We start from the raw sequence: 25,663 nt of genomic DNA on the forward strand, positions 1-25,663 counted from the left end.
AAACCATCCAATGCACAAATCCATGGTCTCATGAGACTAACGGATGCCTATATATATGTCTCCGGCTCCATGTTTTATGTTCAACTAGTTTTATTTTTTGGCGGCTATAAAGCATAACAGTAGCAACAAGGACGTTTTAAACAAACCCGAGTCGACTACCTACCTGATGAAAAGGAGCAAGATGTTCAAGTTTTTTTTTAAAAAGCCCAGCATGCTTTCTTTTCAAGAGGAGAGAAATGGTTAATATTTTTTTTAAGTGCAGTATGTGGTTTCTTCGGAAAAGAAGAGAGATGGTCTAGTTTATTAAAAAAAGCAGAAAATGGACAAAGTTCACAAGTTCAGAAATGGTTGGCTGTATTGGAAAGATAGATGTGTTTGATTGCACAAGAGATAACTGGGTATTGTATACTGAGTGAATTGAACATATTTTAAAGCCAATAAAAAGTAAGTTTCTCCTGTCATGAGTGCATTGAGTGGAAAGGCATACAGTTTGCTTAGAACTTTACTGCTGCAACCAAACCAGCCGAAATGAGCTTTGCTGATATCAGTAAAATTTATGCAGGAACATTTAGAACCAAAGTCAATGTTGGTTGCAGGATACTTTAGGTTTCATAAGTGGAATCAAAAGCTGGGAGTCCATTTCAGCTTACTTGGCTGAATTGAAGAAATATTCTGAGCATTGTAAATTCAGTGAAGGGCTTAATGATGCACTGAGAGATTGTTTAGTTTGCGGAATCTTACAAGAAAGCATTCAAAAATGGCTCCTAACTGAAGTGCAACTCACATTGAAAAGAGCAGTTGAAATCGCTGTATCAATGGAAACAGCAGCCAGAGATACAATTGAGTTGCAGTCAGGAATGAAAGTGAGCGCGAAGGAGGCGTCTGCCAGGATCTGTGGTGATTTTAAGGTCACCATCAACCCAGTAGTGAAAGTAGATCAACACCCTCTGCCCAGGGTAGAGGGTATCTTTGCAAACCTTTCTGGAAGAAAACACTTCAGCAAAGTGGACTTAGCTGAGGACTACCTGAAGATGGAGATGGAAGCAGAGACCAAAGTGTTTCTCATCACAAGCTCACACAAAGGGCTTTATTGCTACAATAAGCTAAATTCTGGAGGAACATCTGCACCTGCACTCTGGCAGAAAGCTATGGACCAGGTACTGCAAGGATCCCAGACACTCAGTGTTACCTGGATGACATCATTGTTATCAGTGAAGATGGCAAGAAACATCTCCAAAATCTCAAGGCAGTATTAAAAATGAGTAGAGGATCATGGGCTCCGAGCACGACACAAGTGTGAATGCTTTAAGCCGAGCATCACTTACTGTAGTCACACCATTGAGTCGCAAGGATTACACAAGTGAGCTGAACAAGTTCAAGCAGAGCTGGATGCCCCAAGCCCAAAGGGCATGTCACTGTTGTGGTGCTTTTTTAGGATTTGTCAGCTACTGTAGCAGGCTCCTGCCAAACCTATGCTCCACCCCTTGAACTTATTAGTAAAGATCAGGGTAAAATGGCAATGGACAGAGCAGTGTAAGGTGGCTTTCCAAAAGACAAAGGAAATGGTGACGTCACACACTGTACTCACACATTATGATCCACGTTCTCCAGTGAGGCTTGCCTTATATTATAGGTGCAATCGTCTCACATGTTATGAGCGAAGGAAGGGAATGCATCATCGCTTTGCATGACGTTCCCTGACCACTGCAGTGAAAAGTTACACCCAGATTGACTGAGAGGCCCTGAGTCTGGTTTGGGGTGTAAAACGTTTTCCAAACTGTACCTGTATGGGAGAGAGCTTACCCTGATTTCTGATCTGCAACCACTAGTGTCCATTTTCAATCCACAGGAGGGTGTTCCACTAACAGCAGCAGCGACACAGAGAGTGAGTGAGAGAGAGAGAGACAAAAGAGAGAGACACGCACACACACACGCACAGGCCTCCAGCCACAGGCCCTGGCCCCCTATCCCTGGCCCCGGGCTCACAGACTCACAGACATTGGGCCTCCAATGTCCATTCCCTGGCCCCCGGGGCTCGCAGACCCGCAGACAGCACGGGAGCACTATCAAAAAACACCAGACACCGGATTACATCAGGAAATATTTGGACAGGATGAAAACTTTGCTCAGAGTTTCCCCTCCCTTATTTACTTAGCATGACGTGGAAGAAGGCATGCTATCCCCAGCAGACATTTGGCCCGCGCCTCTTACTTTCCCCAGCAGCCTGCGACTTGTTCTCTGTCACAGTATCGTAGAGGAGTGCAGCACAGAACCAGGCCCTTCAGCCCATCTAGTCCGTGCGGAACCATTTAACCTGCCCACTGCCATGGACCTGCACCGGGACCTCCATACCCCTACCATCTATCAACCCTTTGATTCTTTTGCCAATGTTACGACGACAAACCTGCCCGTCTTTGAGGCGTGGCAGGACACCGGATCATCCCGGGGTGGGGACCAATGTGATCAGAGGGATAACGTGCGCGGACTCAGCACAGCCCCCAACATTGGGATGGAACCCCGGGCCGCTGGAGCCGTTGGGGCGGCAGCACTGACAAAGGAGCGGCCTTAAAGGTAGAGATGGAGTCATAAACCATAAGGTAGTCCCCCCCCCCACTGATCTCCCTCCCGGAACTTACCCCCGCAAGGAGCCTTAAGTGCTACGCCTGCCCCTACCCCTCCTCCCTCACCTCTGCTCAGGGCCCCAAACAGTCCTTCCGGGTCGGGCGCCACCTCACCTTGCCAACTTGCTGGGGCGGGTCGCGTATTGCGCCCGGCACTCCCGGTGCGGCCTCCTCTACATTGGCGAGACCCCGTCGCAGATCGGGGGGGGGGCGGGATCTGCTTCGTCGAGCACCTGCGCTCCATCCGCCACTAGCGGGGGACTTCCCAGCAGCCGAACACTTAAATTCTGATTCCCGTTCCCGTTCCCGTTCTGACGCGTCGGTCTTGTGCCAAGATGAGGCCGCCCTCAGGGTGGATGAGCTACACGTTATATTCCATCTGGGTAGCCTCCAACCAGATAGTATAAATATCGATTTCTCCTTCCGGTGAACAAAATTCCATCCCCCCCCCCGACCTTCCTCTATTCCCCACTCTAACCATCAACTTCTTCTCACCTGCCTATCACTTCCCCCTGGGTCCCCTTCACCTTCCCTTTCTCCATGGTCCACTCTCCTCTCCTATCAGGTCCCTCTCTCTCCAGCCCTTGACCTTCCCCCACCCCCCAGCTTCACCTATCACCGTCCAGCTATCCTCTTTCCCCTCCCCCCCCCACCTTTTTATTCTGGCATCTCCCCCCACCCTTCCTTCTCAGTCCTGAAGAAGGGTCTCGGTCCGAAACGTCAACTCGTTTTTTTTTTCCTGGCCTGCCGATTTCCTCCAGCGTTTCACCTGCTCTGCTTTGGATTTCCAGCATCTGCAGCTTGACTGGAAGCTGGCCACTTGGCCCATCCGAGCCAGTCTCATTTCCCCATCTTTGACCCATGTCCCTCAAAGGCTTCCCAATCCGCGTCCTTGTCCAGGTACCTGAATGTTGAAAGGGCAAGGTAGACTGGATGTCCGGAGGATGTTTCCTGTAGTGGGGGAGTCTAGGACCAGAGGGCACAGATAGAGTGGATGTGGAGAGGATGTTTCCTGTAGTGGGGAAGTCTAGGACCAGACGGCACAGCCTCAGTGTAGAGGATCGTCCCTTTAGAACGGAGACAAAGAGGAATCTATTTAGCCAGAGGGTGGTGAATCTGTGGAATTTGTTGCCACAGAGGACTGTGGAAGCCAAGTCATTGGGTATATTTAAAATGGAGGCTATAGGTTCTCAATTGTCCCGTATCGGACCACAAAGCACTCCAGCGTGTGGTGAAAACTGCCCAGCGGATTATCGGCACCCAATTGCCCACCATTGAGAACATCTACCATAAACGCTGCCTGGGCAGGGCGGAAAGCATTATCAGGGATGCATCTCTCCCTAACCATGGACCTTTTACTCTCCTCCCATCCGGTAGGCGCTACAGGAGCCTCCGCTCCCGCACCGGAGTGGCCGCTGCGAGCTGCGTTGCGCCGCCATTTTCAGAGTCCTTTCATGTTCACGATTATGCCGTCTGTTATTCTCTGTTGCTCAGATAGAGTTGGAGTTGTGGAGGTCAGTCCAAGACCTGATGCTTGTGGGGAAATATCTCTCCCTGAACCTGGTGGTGTGGGACCTCCTGCCTGACGGTAGCAGCGAGAAGATAGCCCTGGCGCAGATGGCGTCGACCCTTGGAGACGAGCGGTGCCTTCTCGCAGCTTTACCTCCACGGCCCGGCGGCGGTGCGGTAGTCACCGCATCACTTTTCAGCGCCACTTCCTGCCGCGGTCCGCGAGGAGTTTTCTACGTCCTCCCCCGTGACCGCGTGGGTTTCCTCCGGACGCTCGGTTTCCTCCCACGTTCCAAGGACGGACGGTTAGGTGTCAGTGAGCTGTTGGTGCGCTGTGTTGGCGCCAGAAGCGTGGTGACCCTTGCGGGCTGCCTCCCCCCGGCGCGACCTCGGGACTGCGTTGATCGCTGACGCAAAACTGCGCACTTCACGGTGTGTTTCGACGTGACGAGTATCGGCCAATCCCTGACCCTGTGTGCCCACGATGGACCGGGCTGTGCCCACTGCTTCTTGAAGCCTCTTGCGTTCTGTGCGTTGAAATTGCCGTACCTTACCATGGTACGAGCAGGCAGGATAGTATCAGGATAGCGGCTTCGGAGAAGGCTGTACCGCTACGGACTAAATGTGGCTCTTTGGAAGGTCCGTAAAACGAGATAGGGATTTGAATCTCGGGGTGCATCGATACAGGGGGTAGAGCTCGGGAAACGAAAGCGTCTCCAGCATAATCACGGGTCGCAGGTCTAGGTTTAGGTCCGATGCCTATAATGACACGATGAATTTACCCACTGCCAAGCCTCAGGCCACTCACTGGGGGCAAGGAAGGGCACCATGTGATTTACAGTAGCATTCAGCACCATGGAGAGGGAATAGTCGGAAATCTTCCCGTTCGTTTCCCAGGAGAGCTGGAGGTGGAGGGTTGACACCTCTTGTGGTTCCAGGACCTCAGGGTGAATTGGGCAAGGTAGGCCACCACCAGCACTAACAAGACGTAAGACAATGAGGCACAGGAGCAGAATTAGGCCATTCAGCCCATTGCATCTGCTCCAACATTCAACCATGGCTGATTTATTTTCCCTCTCAACCCCATTCTCCTGCCCTCTCCCTTCGATGCCCTGACTAATCAAGATCATCCTCTAACAGCTTATAAAAGCTTACAAAAGGTTAAAAAAAACTAGGTAATGATGCAGATCTAGCTCGCAGGAAGGAGCTTAAGAATGAAATTGGGAGAGTCGGAAGGGGCCATGAGAAGGCCTTGGCAAGCAGGATTAAGGAAAACACCAAGGCATTCTACAAGTATGTGAAGAGCAAGAGGATAAGATGTGAGAGAATAGGACCAATCAAGTGTGACAGTGAAAAAGTGTGTATGGAACCAGAGGAGATAGCTGAGGTACTTAATGAATACTTTGCTTCAGTATTCATAACGGAAAAGGATCTTGGCAATTGTGTGGATGACTTACAGTGGATTGAAAAGCTTGAGCATGTAGATATTAAGAACAAGGATGTGCTGGAGCATTTGAAAAGCATCAAGTTGGATAAGTCTCCGGGACTGGACGAGATGGACCCCAGGCTATTGTGGGAGGCAAGGGAGGAGATTGTTGAGCCTCTGGCGATGATCTTTGCATCATCAATGGGGATGGGAGAGGTTCTGGAGGATTGGAGGGTTTGCAGATGTTGTTCCCTTATTCAAGAAAGGGAGTAGAGATAGCCCAGGAAATTATAGACCAGTGAGTCTTTCTTCAGTGGTTGGTACGTTGATGGAAAAGATCCTGAGAGGCAGGATTTATGAACTTTTGGAGAAGCATACTATGATTAGGGATAGTCAGCATGACTTTGTCAAAGGCAGGTCGTGCCTTACGAGCCTGATTGAATTTTTTTGAGGATGTGACTAAACACGTTGATGAAGGTAGAGCAGTAGATGTAGTGTATATGGATTTCAGCAAGGCATTTGATAAGGTACCCCATGCCAGGCTTATTGAGAAAGTAAGGAGGAATGGGATCCAAGGGGACCTTGCTTTGTGGATCCAGAATTAGCTTGCCCACAGAAGACAAAGAGTGGTTGTAGGCGGGTCATATTCTGCATGACCAGTCGTGTGCCTCAGGGATCTGTTCTGGGACCCCTTCTCTTTGTGATCTTTATAAATGACCTGGATGAGGAGGTGGAGGGATGAGTTAGTAAATTTGCTGATGACACAAAAGTTGGGGGTGTTGTGGATATTGTGAAGGGTTGTCAGAGGTTACAGTGGGACATTGATAGGATGCAAAACTGGGCTGAGAAGTGGAAGATGGAGTTCAACCCAGATAGGTGTGAGGTGGTTCATTTTGGTAGGTCAAATATGATGGCAGAATATAGTAATAATGGTAAGACTCTTGGCCGTGTGGAGGAACAGAGGGATCTTGGGGTCCGAGTCCATAGGACACTCAAAGCTGCTGTGCAGGTTGACTCTGTGGTTAAGAAGGCATATGGTGCACTGGCCTTCATCAACCCTAGGATTGAGTTCAAGAGCCAAGAGGTAATGTCACAGTTATATAGGACCCTAGTCAGACCCCACTTGGGGTACTGTGCTCAGTTCTGGTCACCTCAGTACAGGAAGGATGTGGAAACTATAGAAAGGGTGCAGAGGAGATTTACAAGGATGTTGCCTGGATTGGGGAGCATGCCTTGTCAGAATAGGTTGAGTGAACTTGGCCTTTTTCTCCTTGGAGCGACGGAGGATGAGAGGCATTGATCATGTGGATAGTCAGAGGCTTTTTCCCAGGGCTGAAATGGCTAGCACGAGGGGGCACAGTTTTAAGGTGCTTGGAAGTAGGTACAGAGGAGATGTCAGGGGTAAGTTTTCCACGCAGAGAGTGGTGAGTGCGTGGAATGGGCTGCTGGCGACAGTGTTGGAGGCTGATACAATAGAGTCTTGTAAGGGACTCCTGGATAGGTACATGGAGCTTAGAAAAATAGAGGGTTATGGGGAACCCTAGGTAATTTCTAAAGTAAGTACATTTTTGGCACAGCTTTGTGGGCTGAAGGGGTTGTATTGTGCTATAGGTTTTCTATATTTCTATGTTTCTATGTAACATTCCTCTGAAATTATTCCAAACTTTGCCCATAGGTAAAGACATTTAAACCATTTAGAATGCTGTCATGAAGAAGGGGAAAAATGAAGTTATTTGGTGCATCAGGGTGGTACAGACTGGGAGTGAACGGGAAGGGGTGGGATCCCATTGGGAGTGAATGTGAAGGGGTGATTCCCATTGGGAGTGAATGGGAAGGGGTGATTCCCGTTGGGAGTGAATGGGAAGGAGGTGAATGGATCCCATTGGGAGTGTGGACGGTGGGAGTGAATAGGAAGGGAGTGAATCGATTCCATTGGGAGTGTGGACGGGCGGAGTGAATGGGAAGGGGTGGGGTCCCATTGGGAGTGTGGACAGTGGGAGTGAATGGGAAGGGGTGGGGTCATTTGGGAGTGTGGACGGTGGGAGTGAATGGGAAGGGGTGGGGTCATTTGGGAGTGTGGACGGTAGGAGTGAATGGGAAGGGGTGGGGTCCCATTGGGAGTGTGGACGGTGGGAGTGAATGGGAAGGGGTGGGGTCATTTGGGAGTGTGGACAGTGGGAGTGAATGGGAAGGGGTGGGGTCATTTGGGAGTGTGGACGGTAGGAATGAATGGGAAGGGGTGGGGTCCCATTGGGAGGGTGGACGGTGGGCATGAATGGGAGGGGGTGGGGTCATTTGGGAGTGTGGACAAGGACAACGGGAGTGAATGGGAATGAGTGAGGTCCATTTGGGAGGGTGGACGGTGGGAGTGATGGAAAGGGATGGGGTCATTTGGGAGTATTGGGTTGAGCCACCGATGGACCCCTGGCTGGTTAGCCCCTGATCATTCTCACTTTTTCTGTGGTCAATCAGGTGCCCACCTTCAGCCTCACGGAGAAAGTCTTCTCATCGAGTTTCATCCCGTTCGGATCGAGATTTCCGGGTAAGTGTTGACAGAAAGGGGCTTCCTTCCTTCCTGAAGTCCCCCTGGGCAACGCTGCTTCTAACTTTGTGACAGCTTCATGGACCAACCATTGCTGAAAGCAGGAAATTTTTATACAGCTTGCACGCAACTCAATTGTTTTTTGGAATATACATACTATGAATATCTGAAAAATCACATACTTCAGATTTTATTTTGTAATTGAAGGGTGTCATGAAATACAACAAAGAAAATCTTTCAATGGCTGCAAACTTCCTTGTCCAGCTGCGTGGCAACAAAGGCTATGTGCATGGGAGCATTGCAGCTACTATGCAGCTGCGCGCCCCCCCACGCAGCTTAGAGGGAACGGGAATGCTGGATACACTGTGGCTGGCTCAAGTGAAGGGGTGCGTGCAGGCTGTGGGATCTTGGCCAATACCCCGCCCAAAGCCTTCATTTTCACAGTAGGGTTGATTTGATAGCTTCAAGCCTGCGCGACCACTGGGGTTCCGATTCCTAATTGCTTGGGAGCAGGTCAGGGACCATACTCCACTCTGGAACAACAGCAGCAGTAAACGTTCCCAGAGAAGGGACAGCGTGGCTTAAATACAGAGTGACGCTCCCTCCACGCCGTCCCATCACACACTCCCGGGGTCAGACACAGAGTGAAGCTCCCTCCACCCCATCCCATCACACACTCCCGGGGTCAGACACAGAGTTAAGCTCCCTCTGCACCGTCCCATCACACACTCCTGGGGTCAGATACAGAGTGAAGCTCCCTCTACACCGTCCCATCACACACTCCCGGGATCAGACACAGGGTGAAGCTCCCTCTACAACGTCCTGACACATACTCCCGGGGTCAGACACAGAATGAAGCTCCCTCTATGGGCATTTAGAGAATCATGGTCTGATCAGGGACAGTCAGCTTGGCTTCGTGAAGGGCAGATCATGTCTAACAAGCCTGATAGAGTTCTTTGAGGGGGTGACCTGGCATACAGATGAGGGTAGTGCAGTGGATGTGATCTATATAGATTTTAGTAAGGCATTTGACAAGGTTCCACACGGTAGGCTTATTCAGAAAGTTAGAAGGCATGGGATCCAGGGAAGTTTGGCCAGGTGGATTCAGAATTAGCTTGCCTGCAGAAGGCAGAGGGTCGTGGTGGAGGGATTACATTCAGACTGGAGGATTGCAACTAGTGGTGTCCCACAAGGATCTGTTCTGGGATCTCTACTTTTCGTGATTTTTATTAACGACCTGGATGTGGGGGGTAGAAGGGTGGGTTGGCAAGTTTGCAGACGACACTAAGGTTGGTGGTGTTGTAGATAGTGTAGAGGATTGTCGAAGATTGCAGAGAGACTTTGATAGGATGCAGAAGTGGGCTGAGAAGTGGCAGATGGAGTTCAACCCGGAGAAGTGTGAGGTGGTACACTTTGGAAGGACAAACTCCAAGTCAGAGTACAAAGTAAATGGCAGGATACTTGGTAGTGTGGAGGAGCAGAGGGATCTTGGAGCGCATGTCCACAGATACCTGAAAGTTGCCTCACAGGTAGATAGGGTAGTTAAGAAAGCTTAGGGGTGTTAGCTTTCATAAGTCGAGGCTTAGAGTCTAAGAGTCGCGATGTAATGATGCAGCTCTATAAAACTCTGGTTAGGCCACACTTGGAGTACTGTGTCCAGTTCTGGTCACCTCACTATAGGAAGGATGTGGAAGCATTGGAAAGGGTACAGAGGAGATTTACCAGGATGCTGCCTGGTTTAGAGAGTATGCATTATGATCAGAGATTAAGGGAGCTAGGGCTTTACTCTTTGGAGAGAAGGAGGATGAGAGGAGACATGATAGAGGTGTACAAGGTATTAAGAGGAATAGATAGAGTGGATAGCCAGCGCCTCTTCCCCAGGGCACCACCGCTCAATACAAGAGGACATGGCTTTAAGGTAAGGGGTGGGAAGTTCAAGGGGGATATTAGAGGAAGGTTTTTTACTCAGAGAGTGGTTGGTGCGTGGAATGCACTGCCTGAGTCAGTGGTGGAGGCAGATACACTCGTGAAATTTAAGAGACTACTAGACAGGTATATGGAGGAATTTAAGGTGGGGGGGTGTTATATGAGAGGCAGGGTTTGAGGGTTGGCACAACATTGTGGGCTGAAGGGCCTGTACTGTGCTGTACTATTCTATGTTCTATATGTACACCATCCCATCACGCACTCCCGGGGTCAGACACAGAGTGAAGCTCCCTCCACACCGTCCCACCCTGGACAGGATCTAAACCTACCACACGTGTACCCTAATATTTCTAAAGCTAGCTAAGTCCTGTACTGTGATTTAAAAAAAAACTTTTCTCATGCTTTCTGCCTTATCAGTAGAATTGGATCCTCGACCTACGACCCCGGCTGTGAAATTGCTGCATCCGGAGGAACCCATGGAGTTTGGACCCTCCCAAGTCATTGGTAGGGTGACCCTTACCTTGTTGAAGCAGATTATGAACAGCATACATGATTCTTGTATCTTCCCTCTTCTCCTGAGCACAGGGCATTTAACGGTATAACAGGCCAGGACAGTGATAGCTCTGTTAAAATACTGTCCAGTGAGCTATAATTTTGCTTTATTTTTAGTTCACCCTAGGTTCCACTTTATTGAGGGGTACACCAGCTCGTTAATGCAAATCTCTAATCAGCCAATCACGAGGCAGCAACTCAATGCATAAAAGCACACCGACATGGTCAAGAGGTTCAGTTATGGTTCAGACCGACCATCAGAATAGGGGAAGAAATGTGATCAAAGTGGAATGATTGTTGGTGCCAGATGGGGTGGTCTGAGGATCTCAGAAATTACCGACCTCCTGAGATTTTCAGGCACAACAGTCTCTGGGGTTTACGGGGAACGGTGCGAGAAACAAAAATAAAATGTCCAGTGAGCGTCAGTTCTGTGGGCGAAAATGTTTTGTTTAAGGAGAGAGGTCAGAGGAGAACGTCCAGACTGGTTCAAGCTGATAGGAAGCTGATAGGAAGGCGACAGTAACTCAAATAGCAACAGTGGTGTGTGGAAGAGCATCTCTGAACGCACGACACGTCAAACCTTGAAGTGGACAGGCTACAGCAGCAGAAGACCGCACCGGTACTCGAAAAGCGGCCACCGAGTGTCAGTTTAAGTTGAAAGGATAGAACAATTTGTGAGCATTTAGGGGAAAACATTTTCACCCAGTTGAGTGGAGGGGGCCTGGGAATTTATATCTGAAGGGGCTGTGGAGGAAGACAAGATTTTGAGAATCCTTGTCAGGAGCACTTGCGCTGTGCTCCCGATCGTCCCTGACCCAGGTCACCGACCAAGGACATCTGGGTCCAGATGAAGTCAATTCCCTTTCAGTCAGCCTGTGTGTTTCTATGATTCTGAAGATGAAACACCTCAGCAGGGATTAGATTATTTTAGTAACTGGCCCAAAGACACAGGCAGAATTAGGCCATTCCGTCATGACCGATTTATTACCCCTCTCAACCCCGCCCTCCTGCCCCCTCCCCATGACCTAATCAAGAAACTATCCAGCTCCGCTTTAAATACACCCAGTGACTTGGCCTCCACGGGTGTTTGTGGCAATGAATTCCACAGATTTACCACCCTCTGGCTAAAGAAATTCCTCCTCATCTCTGTTCTAAATGGACATCCTTCTATTCTGAGGCCTGGACTCCCCCCGACTGTAAGAAACATCCTCTCCGCACCTGAGACGGGTTAAGGAGTGTCTGGAGCTGCCGCGGTATATTCTGATTCTGTGCGCATACGTTTAAGCCAGCTCCCTCCATAATAGAATTTTCACCTAATCTGTAAAGTTTTGAAAACTTCAAACTGTTGTTCATTCCAACTTTTATTTGGGAGTGGGGCTGGCAGATGGGGAGACACTGCCACCTGGTGGCCAGAGCCAGAACTAAGCCGTCCGGGTGCACCACGAACAGCCAGGACAAGGGTTACACCTGCCCCTACGTACAACTCCCTCACCTCCTCTCGGGGCCCAAATCTGCCCTCCAGGTGAGGCAGCCCTTCACCTGCAAGTCCACTATATCCGGTTGTCCCGGCGCGGCCTTCCTCTACATCGGTGAAACCCGACAGAGGTTAAGGAACAGCTCTGTCGAGCACCTTCACTCCATTTCACAACAGGCAGGACTTCCCCGTGGACAACCATCTTAATTCCACTCTCCATTTCCCAGTCCGACATGTTGTTCCGAGGCCTCCTCTGCTGGCACGATCAGCACCTGATATTCCTTCTGGGTACTCTCCAACCTCGATTTCTCTAACGTCCGGTAAATTTCCTCCTCCACCCCATTCCCCATTCTGGCTTTCCTCTTACACCTGCCCATCACCTCCCCCTGGATCTCCTCGTCCTTCCTCTCATCCCGCGGTCCACTCTCCTCTCCTATCAGACACCTCCTTCTCCAGCCCTTTATCTCTTCCACCTATAAACCTCCCAGCTTCTCACTTCATTCCCCATCCCCCCCGTCCAGCCACCTTCCCCCTCACCTGGTTTCACCTGTCACCTGCCAGCTTGTACTCCTTCCCCTCCCTCAACTTTTATTCTGGAGTAAGAAAGGGAGTAGGAATAATCCAGGAAATTACAGACCAGTGAGTCTGACTTCAGTGGTGGGCCAGTTGTTGGAGAAGATCCTGAGCAGTGGGATTGATGAGCATTTGGAGAGATGTAATCTGATTAGGGATAGTCAGCATGGCTTTGTCAAAGGGCAGGTCGTGCCTTACGAGCCTGATTGAATTCTTTGAGGAAGTAACAAAACACATTGATGAAGGTAGAGCAGTGGATCTAGCATATATGGATTTCAGTAAGGCATTTGATAAGGTTCCCCATGCAAGGCTCATTCAGAAAGTAATGAGACATGGGATCCAAGGGGACCTTGCTTTGTGGATCCAGAATTGGCTTGCCCACAGAAGGCAAAGAGTGGTTGTAGACGGGTCATATTCTGCATGGAGGCCGGTGACCAATGGTGTGCCCAGGGATCTGTTCTGGGACCCCTACTCTTTGTGTTTTTTCATAAATGACTTGGATGAGGAAGTGGAGGGATGGCTTAGTAAATTTGCTGATGACACAAAGGTTGGGGATGTTGTGGATAGTGTGGAGGGATGTCAGAGGTTACAGCAGGACATTGATAGGATGCAGAACTGGGCTGAGAAGTGGCAGATGGAGTTCAACCCAGATAAGTGCAAGGTGGTTCATTTTGGTAGGTCAAATTTGAAGACAGAATATAATATTAATGGTAAGATACTTGGCAGTGTGGAGGGTCTGAGAGATCTTGGGGTCTGTGTCCATAGGACACTCAAAGCTGCTGCACAGGTTGACAGTGTTGTTAAGAAGGTGTATGGTGAGTTGGCCTTCATCAACCATGGGACTGAGTTTAAGAGCCGAGAGGTAATGTTAAATGGTAATATATAAGACTTTGGTCAGACCCCACTTGGAGTACTGTGTTCAGTTCTGGTCACCTCACTACAGGAAGGATGTGGATACTATAGGAAGGGTGTAGAGGAGATTTACAAGGATGCTCCCTGGATTGGAGAGCATGCCTTATGAGAATAGGTTGAGTGATTTGGCCTTTTCTCCTTGGAGCAATGGAGGATGAGAGGTGACCTGATAGGGGTGTATAAGATGATGAGAGGCACTGATCGTGTGGATAGTCAGAGGCTTTTCCCCAGGGCTGAAATGGCTAACACGAGGGGACATAGTTTTAAGGTGCTTGGAAGTAGGTACAAGGGGGGTGTCAGGGCTAAGTTTTTCACTCAGAGAGTGGTGGGTGCGTGGAATGCACTGCCAGTGATGGTGGTGGAGATGGATACGATAGGGTCTTTTAAGAGACCCTTAGATAGGTACATGGAGCTTAGAAAAATAACGGGCTATGCAGTAGGGAAATTCAAGGCAGTTTCTAGAGTAGGTTACATGGTCGGCACAACATTGTGGGCCGAAGGGCCTGTACTGCAATGTAGATTTGAGGAAGGACATTCTTGCTATTGAGGGAGTGCAGCGTAGGTTCATGAGGTTAATTCCCGGGATGGCGGGACTGTCATATGTTGAAAAATTGGAGCGACTGAGCTTGTATACACTGGAATTTAGAAGGATGAGGGGGGATCTGATTGAAACATATAAGATTATTAAGGGATTGGACACGCTAGAGGCAGGAAACATGTTCCCGATGTTGGGGGAGTCCAGAACCAGAGGCCACAGTTTAAGAATGAGGGGTAGACAATTTAGAACGGAGTTGAGGAAAAACTTTTTCACACAGAGGGTTGTGGTTCTGTGGAATGCTCTGCCTCAGAAGGCAGTGGAGGCCAATTCTCTGGATTCCTTCAAGGAAGAGTTAGATAGAGCTCTTAAAGATAGCAGAGTCAAGGGATACAGGGAGAAGGCAGGAACTGGATACTGATTGTGGATGATCAGCCATGATCACAGTGAATGGTAGTGCTGGCTTGAAGGGCCGAATGGCCTACTCCTGCACCTATTGTCTATTGACTATGTTCCATGTGCTATTGAGAAGCTGTAAACTCACCCAGCTCCACCATGGGTACCAGCCCCGGTAGTATCCAGGACACCCTCAATAGAGAGGTGCTTCAAAAAGGCAGCGTCCATCATTAAGGACCCCCGTCACGCAGGGCATGTCCTCTTCAGAAGCACTTAGCGATTCAGAAACAGCTTCTTCCCCTCCACCATTGGGTCGAAATTCTGGACGCTCGAGCTGAAGTCCCGTTGAGAGGTCTCAGCCGGAAACGTTAACCCTTTATTCCTCTCCCCAAGACATGTACCAGTGACATCAAATCTGATTCTGAGTTCTGTCCACCTCCACTGTAATCCGCACGGTTTGTCATCTTTAGCAAATTGCTTTTTTTTTAACATCGGTCTTTCTTTATGTATGGTTTTTCGTCATTTCTACTGTGTTTCATTATTTTTCTGTACATGCCTGCAAGAAAACGAGGCTGGGGGCAGCACCGCGAACTTTGATAGTAAGTTTGACTCGCTGCTGACAGAGATATTGAGAGGCTGGGGGAATGTGCGGGGTGGGGAGGTGGGTGCGGAGAGATTACGAGATGGGGAGGGGCGCCACGAGGGAGCCGGACGAATTGTTGACCGTAAAACGTCTCCCGCCCGCCCCCCCCCGTTGACCTTTCAGAAATGGACACGTGCAAAGTCAACCGAGGCATCTGCGGGCATGGCGTCTGCGTCCACGACCCGGCCGGCTACACCTGCGCCTGCCACACTGGCTACCAGCTCCACGCCCACATCAAGCAGTGTGTCGGTGAGCATCCGAGCGCCTCGTCTTCCTGCGCCGCCGTTCGCCGCCCTGGCGGGGTGGGGGGTGAATTTCACAGAGGGAGAGGCATTACTCCGCTAGATTGGGGAGTAGAATTGTTATAGTTCTTGTAGTTTGACTTTGCCTGCTTGTCCTTTTTTATAAAATCAACTATCTATAGATTAATAATAGGCATCCGTTAGTCTCGTGAGACCATGGGTTTGCGCCTTGGAAGGTTTCCTGGGCAAGCTTAGGGTTAGGTTTAGGTTTAGAGTACTCGGGCAGTGGGCAAATCAGCCCTCTTGTGCTTCTTGATCTCGTCACTTGAGATACAATTTCACGCAACCCTTCATTAACCAGGTCCAACACCTGCCTTTCTAGGATCTTGCCCCTCCTGACAAAGGTAATCGGGTTTGTGGGGGGGGGTGGCTGGGGTTAATCGGGGTGTGCCTAGGGTTTGTGGGGGCATGTCCCCCCGCGTTAGGGTTAGGGTTAGGGTAAGGAAGACCGGCAGTTGCCCATGCTGCAAGTCTCCCCTCTCCACGCCACCGATATTGTCAAAGGGAAGGGCACTGGGGCCGATACAGCTTGGCACCGGTGTCGTCGCAGAGCAATGTGTGGTTAAGTGCCTTGCTCAAGGACACAACACGCTGCCTCAGCCGAGGCTCGAACTCGCGACCTTCAGATCACTAGACCGACGCCTTGACCACTTGGCCACGCGCCAACACCTCTGCCCAGTCTCGCGTGGCCATCGGCCGGTGTGCCAGTGCGGGACCCCAGCCCCGGCCAGCCAGGCTAACCGTCTGCTTCCTCCCGCCTCCCCACCCCGCCAGACGTCAACGAGTGCGACAGTAACCCATGCGGGGCCAGGAAAGGCAAGTGTGTGAATTCCATCGGCACCTACACCTGCCTCTGCTATCACGGCTTCCAGCTGCAGGAACTTCAGGAAGGGAGCACCTGTGTCGGTAGGTCGTGGCTCCCCCCCACCCCCAAACCCTCCCCTCCCGCAATCCCGTCCTCCTCACGCCTACCCTCCCCTTCCCCTCGTCCCCTCGACCTGGACGCTTCCCCTCCGCTGACCTTAACGCCCCCTCCCCACCCGCTCAGCAGCCCACCCCTGGCACCTCTCTCCAGCCCTTCGTTCTGGCCCCTCCCTACCGCCAGTCTAACCCCCGCTCCACCCCTCACCCCCCCAACACTGGATTTTCCTGTCCTCTGCTCCTCGCCCTTCCTCCAGCCCTCACCCTCCCGACTTCATTCACCTCAGTCCATCTCCTCCCCCCCCCCACCGATTCCCCCAACCCCTTCTCTCCAGAGACTCCCCCCTCGCCCCGCTCCGATCGAACAGTCTCCCGCACACGTCAATCCACTCCTTCCCTCAGCTGCCTCACTCACTCAGGGTCTTCACTGACCTCCCTCCGAATTTCCACCCCCACCCGCCACACCTTCCCCCTCCCACCCCTCCCCACTCGCTTTGGAGCGTGACCCTCACCCACCCTTCCTGTCCCCCCCCGACCCTCCAACGATCTGCCCCAACTCCTCAACCCATCCCCTCCTTCTCAACCCCTCCATCTCCCTCATCTCCCTCGATCGCATGCCAGCACCCTCGCCTACTCACACAACCCACCCATCTCCTGAGCTTCACTCCGAATACTGGCCCACCATCTCGCTCTGGCCCCTTGCTCACCTCCTCACCTCAATCACCCTCTCTCTCCCTCACTCCGGACCTCCCCCCTCACTCTGAACCCTTACCTCAATCACCTTCTCCCTCCCTCACTCTGAAATCTCACCTCAATCACCCTCTCCCTCCCTCACTCTGAACCCTTACCTCAATCACCTTCTCCCTCCCTCACTCTGAAATCTCACCTCAATCACCCTCTCTCTCCCTCACTCTAAACCCTCACCTCAATCACCCTCTCCCTCCCTCACTCCGGACCTCCCCCCTCACTCTGAACCCTCACCTCAATCACCTTCTCCCTCCCTCACTCTGAACCCTCACCTCAATCACCTTCTCCCTCTGAACCCTCACCTCAATCACCCTCCCCCGCCCTCACTCTGGACCTCCCCCTCACTCTGAAACCTCACCTCAATCACCTCCTCCCTCCCTCACTCTGAACACCTCATCACCTCCTCCCTCCCTCACTCTGAACCCTCACCTCAATCACCTCCTCCCTCCCTCACTCTGAACCCTCACCTCAATCACCTTCTCCCTCCCTCACTCCGGATCTCCCCCTCACTCTAAACCCTCACCTCAATCACCTCCTCCCTACCTCACTCTAAACCCTCACCTCAATCACCCTCTCCCTCCCTCACTTTAGTCCTCCTCCGACTTCGATGAAGAGTGTCATGCTCCCCACTCCCCTGCTACACTCTCACCCTCTCTCCCCCCAGCCCCGCCCAACCCCTCACGCTGGACCCTCTCCCTGCCCACACCCTACCGTCCCCCCCCCATCAGTCAGGACCCTCACTCCCCGGGCTACGGACCCTCCCGCATCCCCTCCCTCAACCCACCCACTCCCTTCCACGGCCGGCTGAGAGTTAGCACAGATCCGACGGGCCGTGGGGCCTGTTTCCGCGCCGCGACCCTGTCGCGCGGGACCAGCCTCTGCGCCGCCGTCTGACCGCTGTCGCCGTCTCTTTCAGACATCAACGAGTGCAGCGACGGCCTCCTGTGTGCCAACGGCCAGTGCCTCAACACCGAGGGCTCCTTCTTCTGCCTGTGCCAGGCCGGCTACGGGCTGCACAAGCACCAGACCTCCTGCGAAGGTAACCCGCTATAACCCATCGGCCACGACGGACTGGCGCGGCGGGCTCGATCGGGCCGGGACTGCCGAGCTCTGCCCCTCGGCCTCACGCCGAGCACTCTGGCTGGGGTTGCACCTCACCTCCGCCCTCCCCCTCACCCTCAGCGCCCTTCCCTCCGAGGCGTGCGCGGACGCCTCTCTCTGCTGCCGGCGCACAGAGGAATTCGAGCTGCGCACGAAACCTTGTCACTCTCCTGCACCCCGGCGGCACGATCGCACGGGGTCACAGTTCCCTTTCCGCGGACCGGAGTTTGCGACGATTTTTCCGCGGATTTTGGAACTGGCCTACTGACGCCGTCTTTGTTGAAGAAATTATTCCGTGCGCGCACGCTGCCACCGGGCAAAAAAAAGAGGAAATGACGCAGCACGAGACTCGCGCGCATTACAAGTTACAGTCGGCCCTCCTTATCCGCGAGGGGTTGGTTCCGAGACCCCCCCCTCACGGATACCAAAGACCGCGGATGCTCAAGTCCCTTATTTAACCTGTCGCAGTGCAGGTGGGCTTTAGGACCCAGGGCAGCACAGGACCCGCCGTCCGCGGTGTTTCTGTTCCGTTGACTTATAATACCTAATACAATGTAAATGCCATGTAAATAGTTGTTATACTAGGGGAATAATGACAAGAAAAAGATGTCTGTACATTTTCCGTACAGACGCAACCATCGTAGCTCTTCTGGGAATCAACCAATCCCGATTCTCCCGAGATCTTTAAGCTCGTGAGGCTGTCGCGCTTTACATATCCAGCCAGCCATCCCTGGCACTAACACTTCCACGAATTTCAGCGTCTTTCGGCTTTATTTTGGGAATGCTCGATTCGTTCTTACCGACCTTACGGCCCACTTCGGAAATGCGACACGCCGGCTTTTCAAAAGATCTTACATTTCTAGATTCCGGGCGAGAGAGAGCACGCTTAGCCTTTGAGGAATTGCTTTGACCGATTGCTTTTTAGGAGCCGTTTTTTTTTCCCACAGAAACAAAGTGGCGAGATGCGAGGCCCTCTATACCTCGAACGGCGAGCGCTGGGGGAGAGAACTTCCGGGTTTCCCCCATCCGCGGTTGGTTGGACTCGCGCGCGCGGGACTCGCGGGTAAGGAGGGCCGATGTGTGGAGGGAACGCTGACTGTCACCCTCACCCTCACCAAACTCCACCCTCGCCCTCACGGCGCTCCACCCTCACCCTGGCCACCTCGTTGCCACGGCACGCCTCAGCTGGTAACTTCGAGGGTATGGTGCAGAGTTAAGTCCAGTTCAAAGACTCGATTGTCTGCCTGCCCATTGGTGTGTCTGCCAACAGGCTCAATAAACTGATTATACAGGCTGGCTGTGTTATAGGAGTCAAACTGGACACACTGGAGGCTGTGGTAGAACAAAGGACCCTACGGAAAATCCTGGCAATTCTGGACAACGTTTCCCACCCTCTGCATGCCACCTTGCTGAACAGAGGGGCACTTTCAGCAACTGCACTGCTCCAAAGAGTGATATGAGGTCATTCTTACCCTCAGCCGTGAGGCTTGATAATGAGTCAACCCACAGCTGGGGAAGTGATGACCCCCTCCTGTTAGACTGTTACTCTGTTTACCACACCCTGCTATCATGGACACCCCGTTCAATAGCACCATCACTTCTCATCTGGACGGTGAACCCATTACTGTATAATATTACAGTAGTTCTTCCACTGCCCGTCTGAACATCGGGGTGTCTGCCCGTCTCTCTATTGGGGTGTCCGCCCGTCTGTTCGTTGGGGTGTCTGCCCGTCTGTCCATTGGGGTGCCTGCCCGTCTGCCTTTATGTCTGCTCACTCAATGTCTGTCCCTTTTGTACACATTCTTCTTTGTCTTGTATATGTGCGCGCGCGTGTGTGTACGCCTCTCTGAGGGGCATCACTTCCTGAGGTCCCGAGATTAGATTAGATTCTGAGGACACTCAGTCCTCATTTATTGTCATTTAGAAATGCATGCATTAACAAATGATACAACGTTCCTCCAGAATGATATCACAAGAAAACACAGGACAGACCAAGACTAAAATGGACAAAACCACATAATTATAACATATAGTTACAACAGTGCAAAGCAATACCGTAATTTGATAAAGAGCAGACCATGGGCACGGTAAAAAAAAGTCTCAAAGTCCCCTTCGACTCATCATCTCACGCAGATGGTAGAAGGGAGAAACTCTCCCTGCCATGAACCTCCAAGCGCCGCAAACTTGCCGATGCAGCACCATTGGAAGCACCCGACCACAGCCGACTCTGAGTCCGTCCGAAAACTTCGAGCCTCCGACACCGAGCACCATCTCTGCTGAGCGCTTCTAGCCCGCCCCGGCCGCCAGCAACAGGCAAAGCCGAGGATTCAGGGCCTTCCCCTCCGGAGATTCTGGATCGCACAGTAGCAGCGGCAGCGAAGCGGGCATTTCAGAAGTTTCACCAGATGTTCCTCCGTGCTCTCACGTCTGTCTCCATCAAATCAGGATTGTGCACGGCAGCCTACTTGACAGATAACAGATATCACCCACCGGAGTGGCCGCTGCGAGCTGCGTCACGCCACCATCTTGTCCTCCCGTCTGGAGTTTAGCTCCCCGCGGTGGCAAGGTCGGGAAGGACGGTCCCAGGCAAAGGCGGGCCCCAACCAAGACCTTGGCGGCGGAGATGGCGGAGGGCGGTGCTGTCCGGCGTGGAGGGGCGGGGTGGCGGTAACATCTGCAGGAAGTTGTAAGCTCGGCCTGCTCCATTGCGGGTGACGACCCTCCCCCCTCCCCCCCAGCGTCCAGGACAGCTTCGAGAGGGCGACGCCTCCAAAAGGCAGCGAGGACCCCCCACCTCCACCGTCCAGGAGTCCGAAGACACACGCTCGATGCTACGGTAACATCTTCCGCCCCTCCGCAGACGGACAACGGACCGCTTTCACCGTTTCTGCTCCCCCGTCACCTCATTGCCGGGAAAGAGGCCCAGGAGCTCCCGAGACTCCTGGGGGGGGGGTGTCACTTCCCTCTGGAGTTCGGCCGGCTGCCACTTGGCTCCCGACGGGGTCGCCCATGGTGGAAAGGTTAGAGGGTGACAACCTTCTGTGCTCAGCTTAAGTTCCTTTGTGCGTTAGCAGCAAAAGATGAAGGTGCGCGCCCGCGTACACACCTGAGGGGGAACCTCGGTTTGGAGGCACAGGCACCGATGGAGATTTTGTCAGCCAGGTGGGATTCATTAGTTTGAATCAGATTATTTTTTCCTTTAGGCGTCCCAGATCATTAACTGGATGTGAATTCCCCAGCCTCTGCGACAGGGATTGAACTCTTAGAGTGAAGGGTTGAATCCAGCCCAGAGCAGGAATATCCAGGGCCAGGCGATAGTCAGCCTTGTGACTGACATGGAAAAATCTGTCCGAACAAGGCAATACTAGTCAATACTGGTCTGCATTCCCTGGGTGTCGCTCAGGAGCTGGCACTGAAGGGTGTGGGGGGTGTGTGTGTGTCTGTTTAATCCAGCGACACATATGGTAGTGGTGTTGGGGTGGGGACGCGTCTTTACCAGGGGAGGTGTGAGGTGCTCCTTCCCTCCGCCAGCTTGCAAGTCGCCCTTGGGTGAGGTAGGGCCCCCCACCCCCCCGATCAGGGTCACGAGAAGCCGTGGAGGCAGGTGGCGGATGCTCGTACGAGCGGCCGGTGCAAATCACAAGTCCTGGTTATGTGAAGAATTTGTCTGCCATTGCTGCCTTCTGGGCAGTGACTTTACCCCACTCCCCCACAGTCGGGCGGGCAGACGACCTCTGAAGGGTATTGATAACGGCTGGGGGGGGCGGGGGGTGTCACTAGTCTGGTAAAGTCACTGCCCAGAAGGCGCCAATGGCAAACAAATTCTGTGGGGGGGGGGGGAATTTGTCAAGAACTACCGTGATTGCCCACGGCACACGATGATGATGTCATACAACACGGCACACGATGATGATGTCATACAACATGGCACATGATGACGATGACATCATGGTAACGTGCCCTTCCGGCCCAACGAGCCCACTGCAACCATGTGACCAATTAACATATCAGGCCCTCGAGCCTCTGACTAACCCTAACCTGTACGTCTTCGGACTGCAGGAGGAAACCGGAGCCCCCCCCCCCCGCCCCCGGCCCTCGGAGGAAAGGCGCGCGGTCGCGGGGAGAAGGTACGGCGGGGATCGAACCCGGGTCGCCGGTGCGGTAAAGCGTCTCGCTAAGCACCGTGCTGCCGTGCCTCGGGGTATGGATCTGGCTGTCCTACCGCCGCTCGGGGCTGCCATGGCTCTCCCACCCCACCCCGCCGGCCTCGCGGTGCCTAGAGACCGGGCTGATGTCCTTTTCCCCCTTGCAGACATCAACGAGTGCCTCAGCCCGGGCACCTGCCCGCGGGGGGAGTGCAGGAACAAGCTGGGCACGTACGAGTGCGTTCCCTGTCCGGAGGGCTATCGGAGCCAGGCTGGCGAGTGCTTCGGTGAGACGCAGCTTGGGGAGGGGGGCTCGGTGGGGGGGACGGGGAGGGAGGGGGGAGGGGGACCAGGATTCTGGGCCAGTCAAAGGGACAGGCTGACTTTCACGGTGGCGAGAGGACACTGTGGGGGCACATCAGAGGCAGGTGGATCAGTGGAGGGTGCGTGGAAGGCCCTGCCAGGTCTTGTGGTCAAGGCAGATACATTAGGGACATTGGAGAGATTCTGAGATCGGCAATAGAAAATTGGAGGGTCATGGGGTTACATTGACCTCAGAGTAGGTTAAAGGGTTGGCACAACATTGTGGGCCGAAGAGTTCGTACTCTGCTGTACTGTTCCATGTTCTACTGACACAGGGGAGGGAGGCTTGAGAAGTGATGGATGGGTTTGAACTAGAGCGTAAAGTACTTCAATAGTGACTGGCAGGATCCGGGATTCACTTCTGCACCGTCCCATCACTCACTCCCAGAGTCAGACACAGAGCGAAGCTCCCTCTACACTGTCCCATCACACACTCCCGGGGTCAGACACAGAGTGAAGCTCCCTCTACACCGTCCCATCACACACTCCCGGGGTCAGACACAGAGTGAAGCTCCCTCCACACCATCCCATCACACACTCCCGGGGTCAGACACAGAGTGAAGCTCCCTCTACACCGTCCCATCACACACTCTCGGGGTCGGACACAGAGTGAAGCTCCCTCCACACCGTCCCATCACACACTCCCGGGGTCAGACACAGAGTGAAGCTCCCTCCACACCGTCCCATCACTCACTCCCAGGGTCAGACACAGAGTGAAGCCCCCTCTACACTGTCAAATCACACATTCCCGGGGTCAGACACAGAGTGAAACTCCCTCTACACCATCCCATCACTCACTCCCAGTCAGACACAGAGCGAAGCTCCCTCTACACTGTCCCATCACACACTCCCGAAGTCAGACACAGAGCGAAGCCCCCTCCATACCGTCCCATCACACACTGCAGGGGTCAGACACAGAGTGAAGCTCCCTCCACACCGTCCCATCACACACTCCCGGAGTCAGACACAGAGTGAAGCTCCCTCTACACTGTCCCATCACACACTCCCGGGGTCAGACACAGAGTGAATCTCCCTCCACACTGTCCCAACACACACTCCCGGGGTCAGACACGGAGTGAAGCTCCCTCTGCACGGTTGACTGCCTCTGTGTTGTTGGTGTTGCCGAATACCCTCCACCTCTCGGTCTTTCCCTTCCCAGATATCGACGAGTGCCTGGATAGGTCTTTCTGCTTGAACGGAAAGTGTCACAACACAAAGGGCTCGTACAGTTGCACCTGCAACAAGGGCTTTCAACCCCTGCCGGACAAGAAGGGTTGCCAAGGTAGCTGCAACACCTCTGTAACGTTCTGTGTGTTTTGGGGACAGAGAGGGAAGTTTCGGGTCCGGTTAGGAGTGAGGGATGGGGATGTCGGGGTATTGGAGTCGAGGCCCCAGTCCAAGTCTCTGCTCCGCATTCAACGACCACCGACGCGGACATGAGATATCTGTGGTTGGAAGCTGATTGCTAGAGAGTGGATGAGAGCCCCCCCCCCCCCGCCGTACCCAGTCAGTGAATCGTCAGCAGGTTGGGAGATGGAGTTACATAAGAACATAAGAAATAGGAGCAGGAGTCAGCCATCTGGCCCGTCGAGCCTGCTCCACCATTCGGCCACAATTCCACAGATTCACCACTCTCTGGGAAAAGCAGTTCCTCCTCATCTCTGTCCTAAATCTGCTCCCCTGAATCTTGAGGCTTTGTCAATAGACAATAGGTGCAGGAGTAGGCCATTTGGCCCTTCGAGCCAGCACCGCCATTCACTGTGATCATAGCTGATCATCCACAATCAGTATCCAGTTCCTGCCTTCTCCCCGTATCCCTTCACTCCGCTATCGTTAAGAGCTCTATCTAACTCTTTCTTGGAAGCATCCAGAGACTTGGCCTCCACTGCCTTCTGAGGCAGAGCATTCCACAGATCCACAACTCTCTGGGCAAAAAAGTTTTTCCTCAACTCCGTTCTAAATAGCCTACCCCTTATTCTTAAACTGTGGCCTCTGGTTCTGGACTCACCTATCAGCGGGAACATGCTTCCTGTCTCCAGCATGTCCAATTCCTTAATAATCTTATATGTTTCAATCAGATCCCCCCTCATCCTTCTAAATTCCAGTGTATACAAGCCCAGTCGCTCCAATCTTTCAACATATGGCAGTCCCGCCATCCCGGGAATTAACCTCGTGAACCTACGCTGCACTCCCTCAATAGCAAGAATGTCCTTCCTCAAATTTGGAGACCAAAACTGTACACAATACTCCAAGTGTGGTCTCACCAGGGCCCTATACAACTGCAGAAGGACCTCTTTGCTCCGATACTCAACTCCCCTTGTTATGAAGGCCAACATGCCATTAGCTTTCTTCACTGCCTGCTGTACCTGCATGCTTACTTTCAGTGACTGATGTACAAGGACATCCAGATCTCGTTGATCTGGATAACCAGATTCCTAACTTGACGCAATTCAGATAGTAATCTGCCTTCCTGCTCTTGCCACCAAAGTGGATAACTTCACATTTATCCACATTAAACTGCATCTGCCCACTCACCCAGCCTGTCCAAGTCACCCTGCATTTTCATAACATCCTCCTCACATTTCACACTGCCACCCAGCTTTGTGTCATCTGCAAATTTGCTAATGTTACTTTTAATCCCTTCATCTAAATCATCAATATATATTGTAAGTAGCTGCGGTCCCAGTACCGAGCCTTGTGGTACCCCACTAGTCACTGCCTGCTATTCTGAAAAGGACCCATTAATCCCTACTCTTTGTTTTCTGTCTGCCAACCAATTTTCTATCCATGTCAGTACCCTACCCCCAATACCACGTGGTCTAATTTTGCCCACTAATCTCCTATGTGGGACTTTATCAAAGGCTTTCTGAAGGTCCAGGTACACTAGATCCACTGGCTCTCCCTTGTCCATTTTCGTAGTTACATCCTCAAAAAATTCCAGAAGATTAGTCAAGCATGATTTCCCCTGCGTAAAT

At 52.4% G+C, this 25,663-nt stretch overlaps 1 protein-coding gene across 5 annotated transcripts in view; it reads left to right on the forward strand.

Moving 5' to 3' along the window:
* The window catches only part of ltbp3 (latent transforming growth factor beta binding protein 3), a 287,951-nt gene that overhangs the window by 209,044 nt on the left and 53,244 nt on the right, over nucleotides 1-25,663 (forward strand). For 4 of the 5 annotated variants that reach the window (XM_063036411.1, XM_063036412.1, XM_063036415.1 and 1 more), the window contains 7 exons: nucleotides 8,029-8,098; nucleotides 10,442-10,528; nucleotides 15,233-15,358; nucleotides 16,186-16,317; nucleotides 17,996-18,118; nucleotides 22,493-22,612; nucleotides 23,848-23,970. In XM_063036411.1, coding sequence (XP_062892481.1) covers nucleotides 8,029-8,098; nucleotides 10,442-10,528; nucleotides 15,233-15,358; nucleotides 16,186-16,317; nucleotides 17,996-18,118; nucleotides 22,493-22,612; nucleotides 23,848-23,970 — 781 coding nt within the window. The remainder of the gene's footprint in view (nucleotides 1-8,028; nucleotides 8,099-10,441; nucleotides 10,529-15,232; nucleotides 15,359-16,185; nucleotides 16,318-17,995; nucleotides 18,119-22,492; nucleotides 22,613-23,847; nucleotides 23,971-25,663) is intronic. The other variant, XM_063036414.1, reaches the window with a different exon arrangement.

The sequence above is a fragment of the Mobula hypostoma genome, chromosome 30 (genome assembly GCF_963921235.1).
Source record: "Mobula hypostoma chromosome 30, sMobHyp1.1, whole genome shotgun sequence".
NCBI classification, from domain to species: Eukaryota; Metazoa; Chordata; class Chondrichthyes; order Myliobatiformes; family Myliobatidae; genus Mobula; species Mobula hypostoma.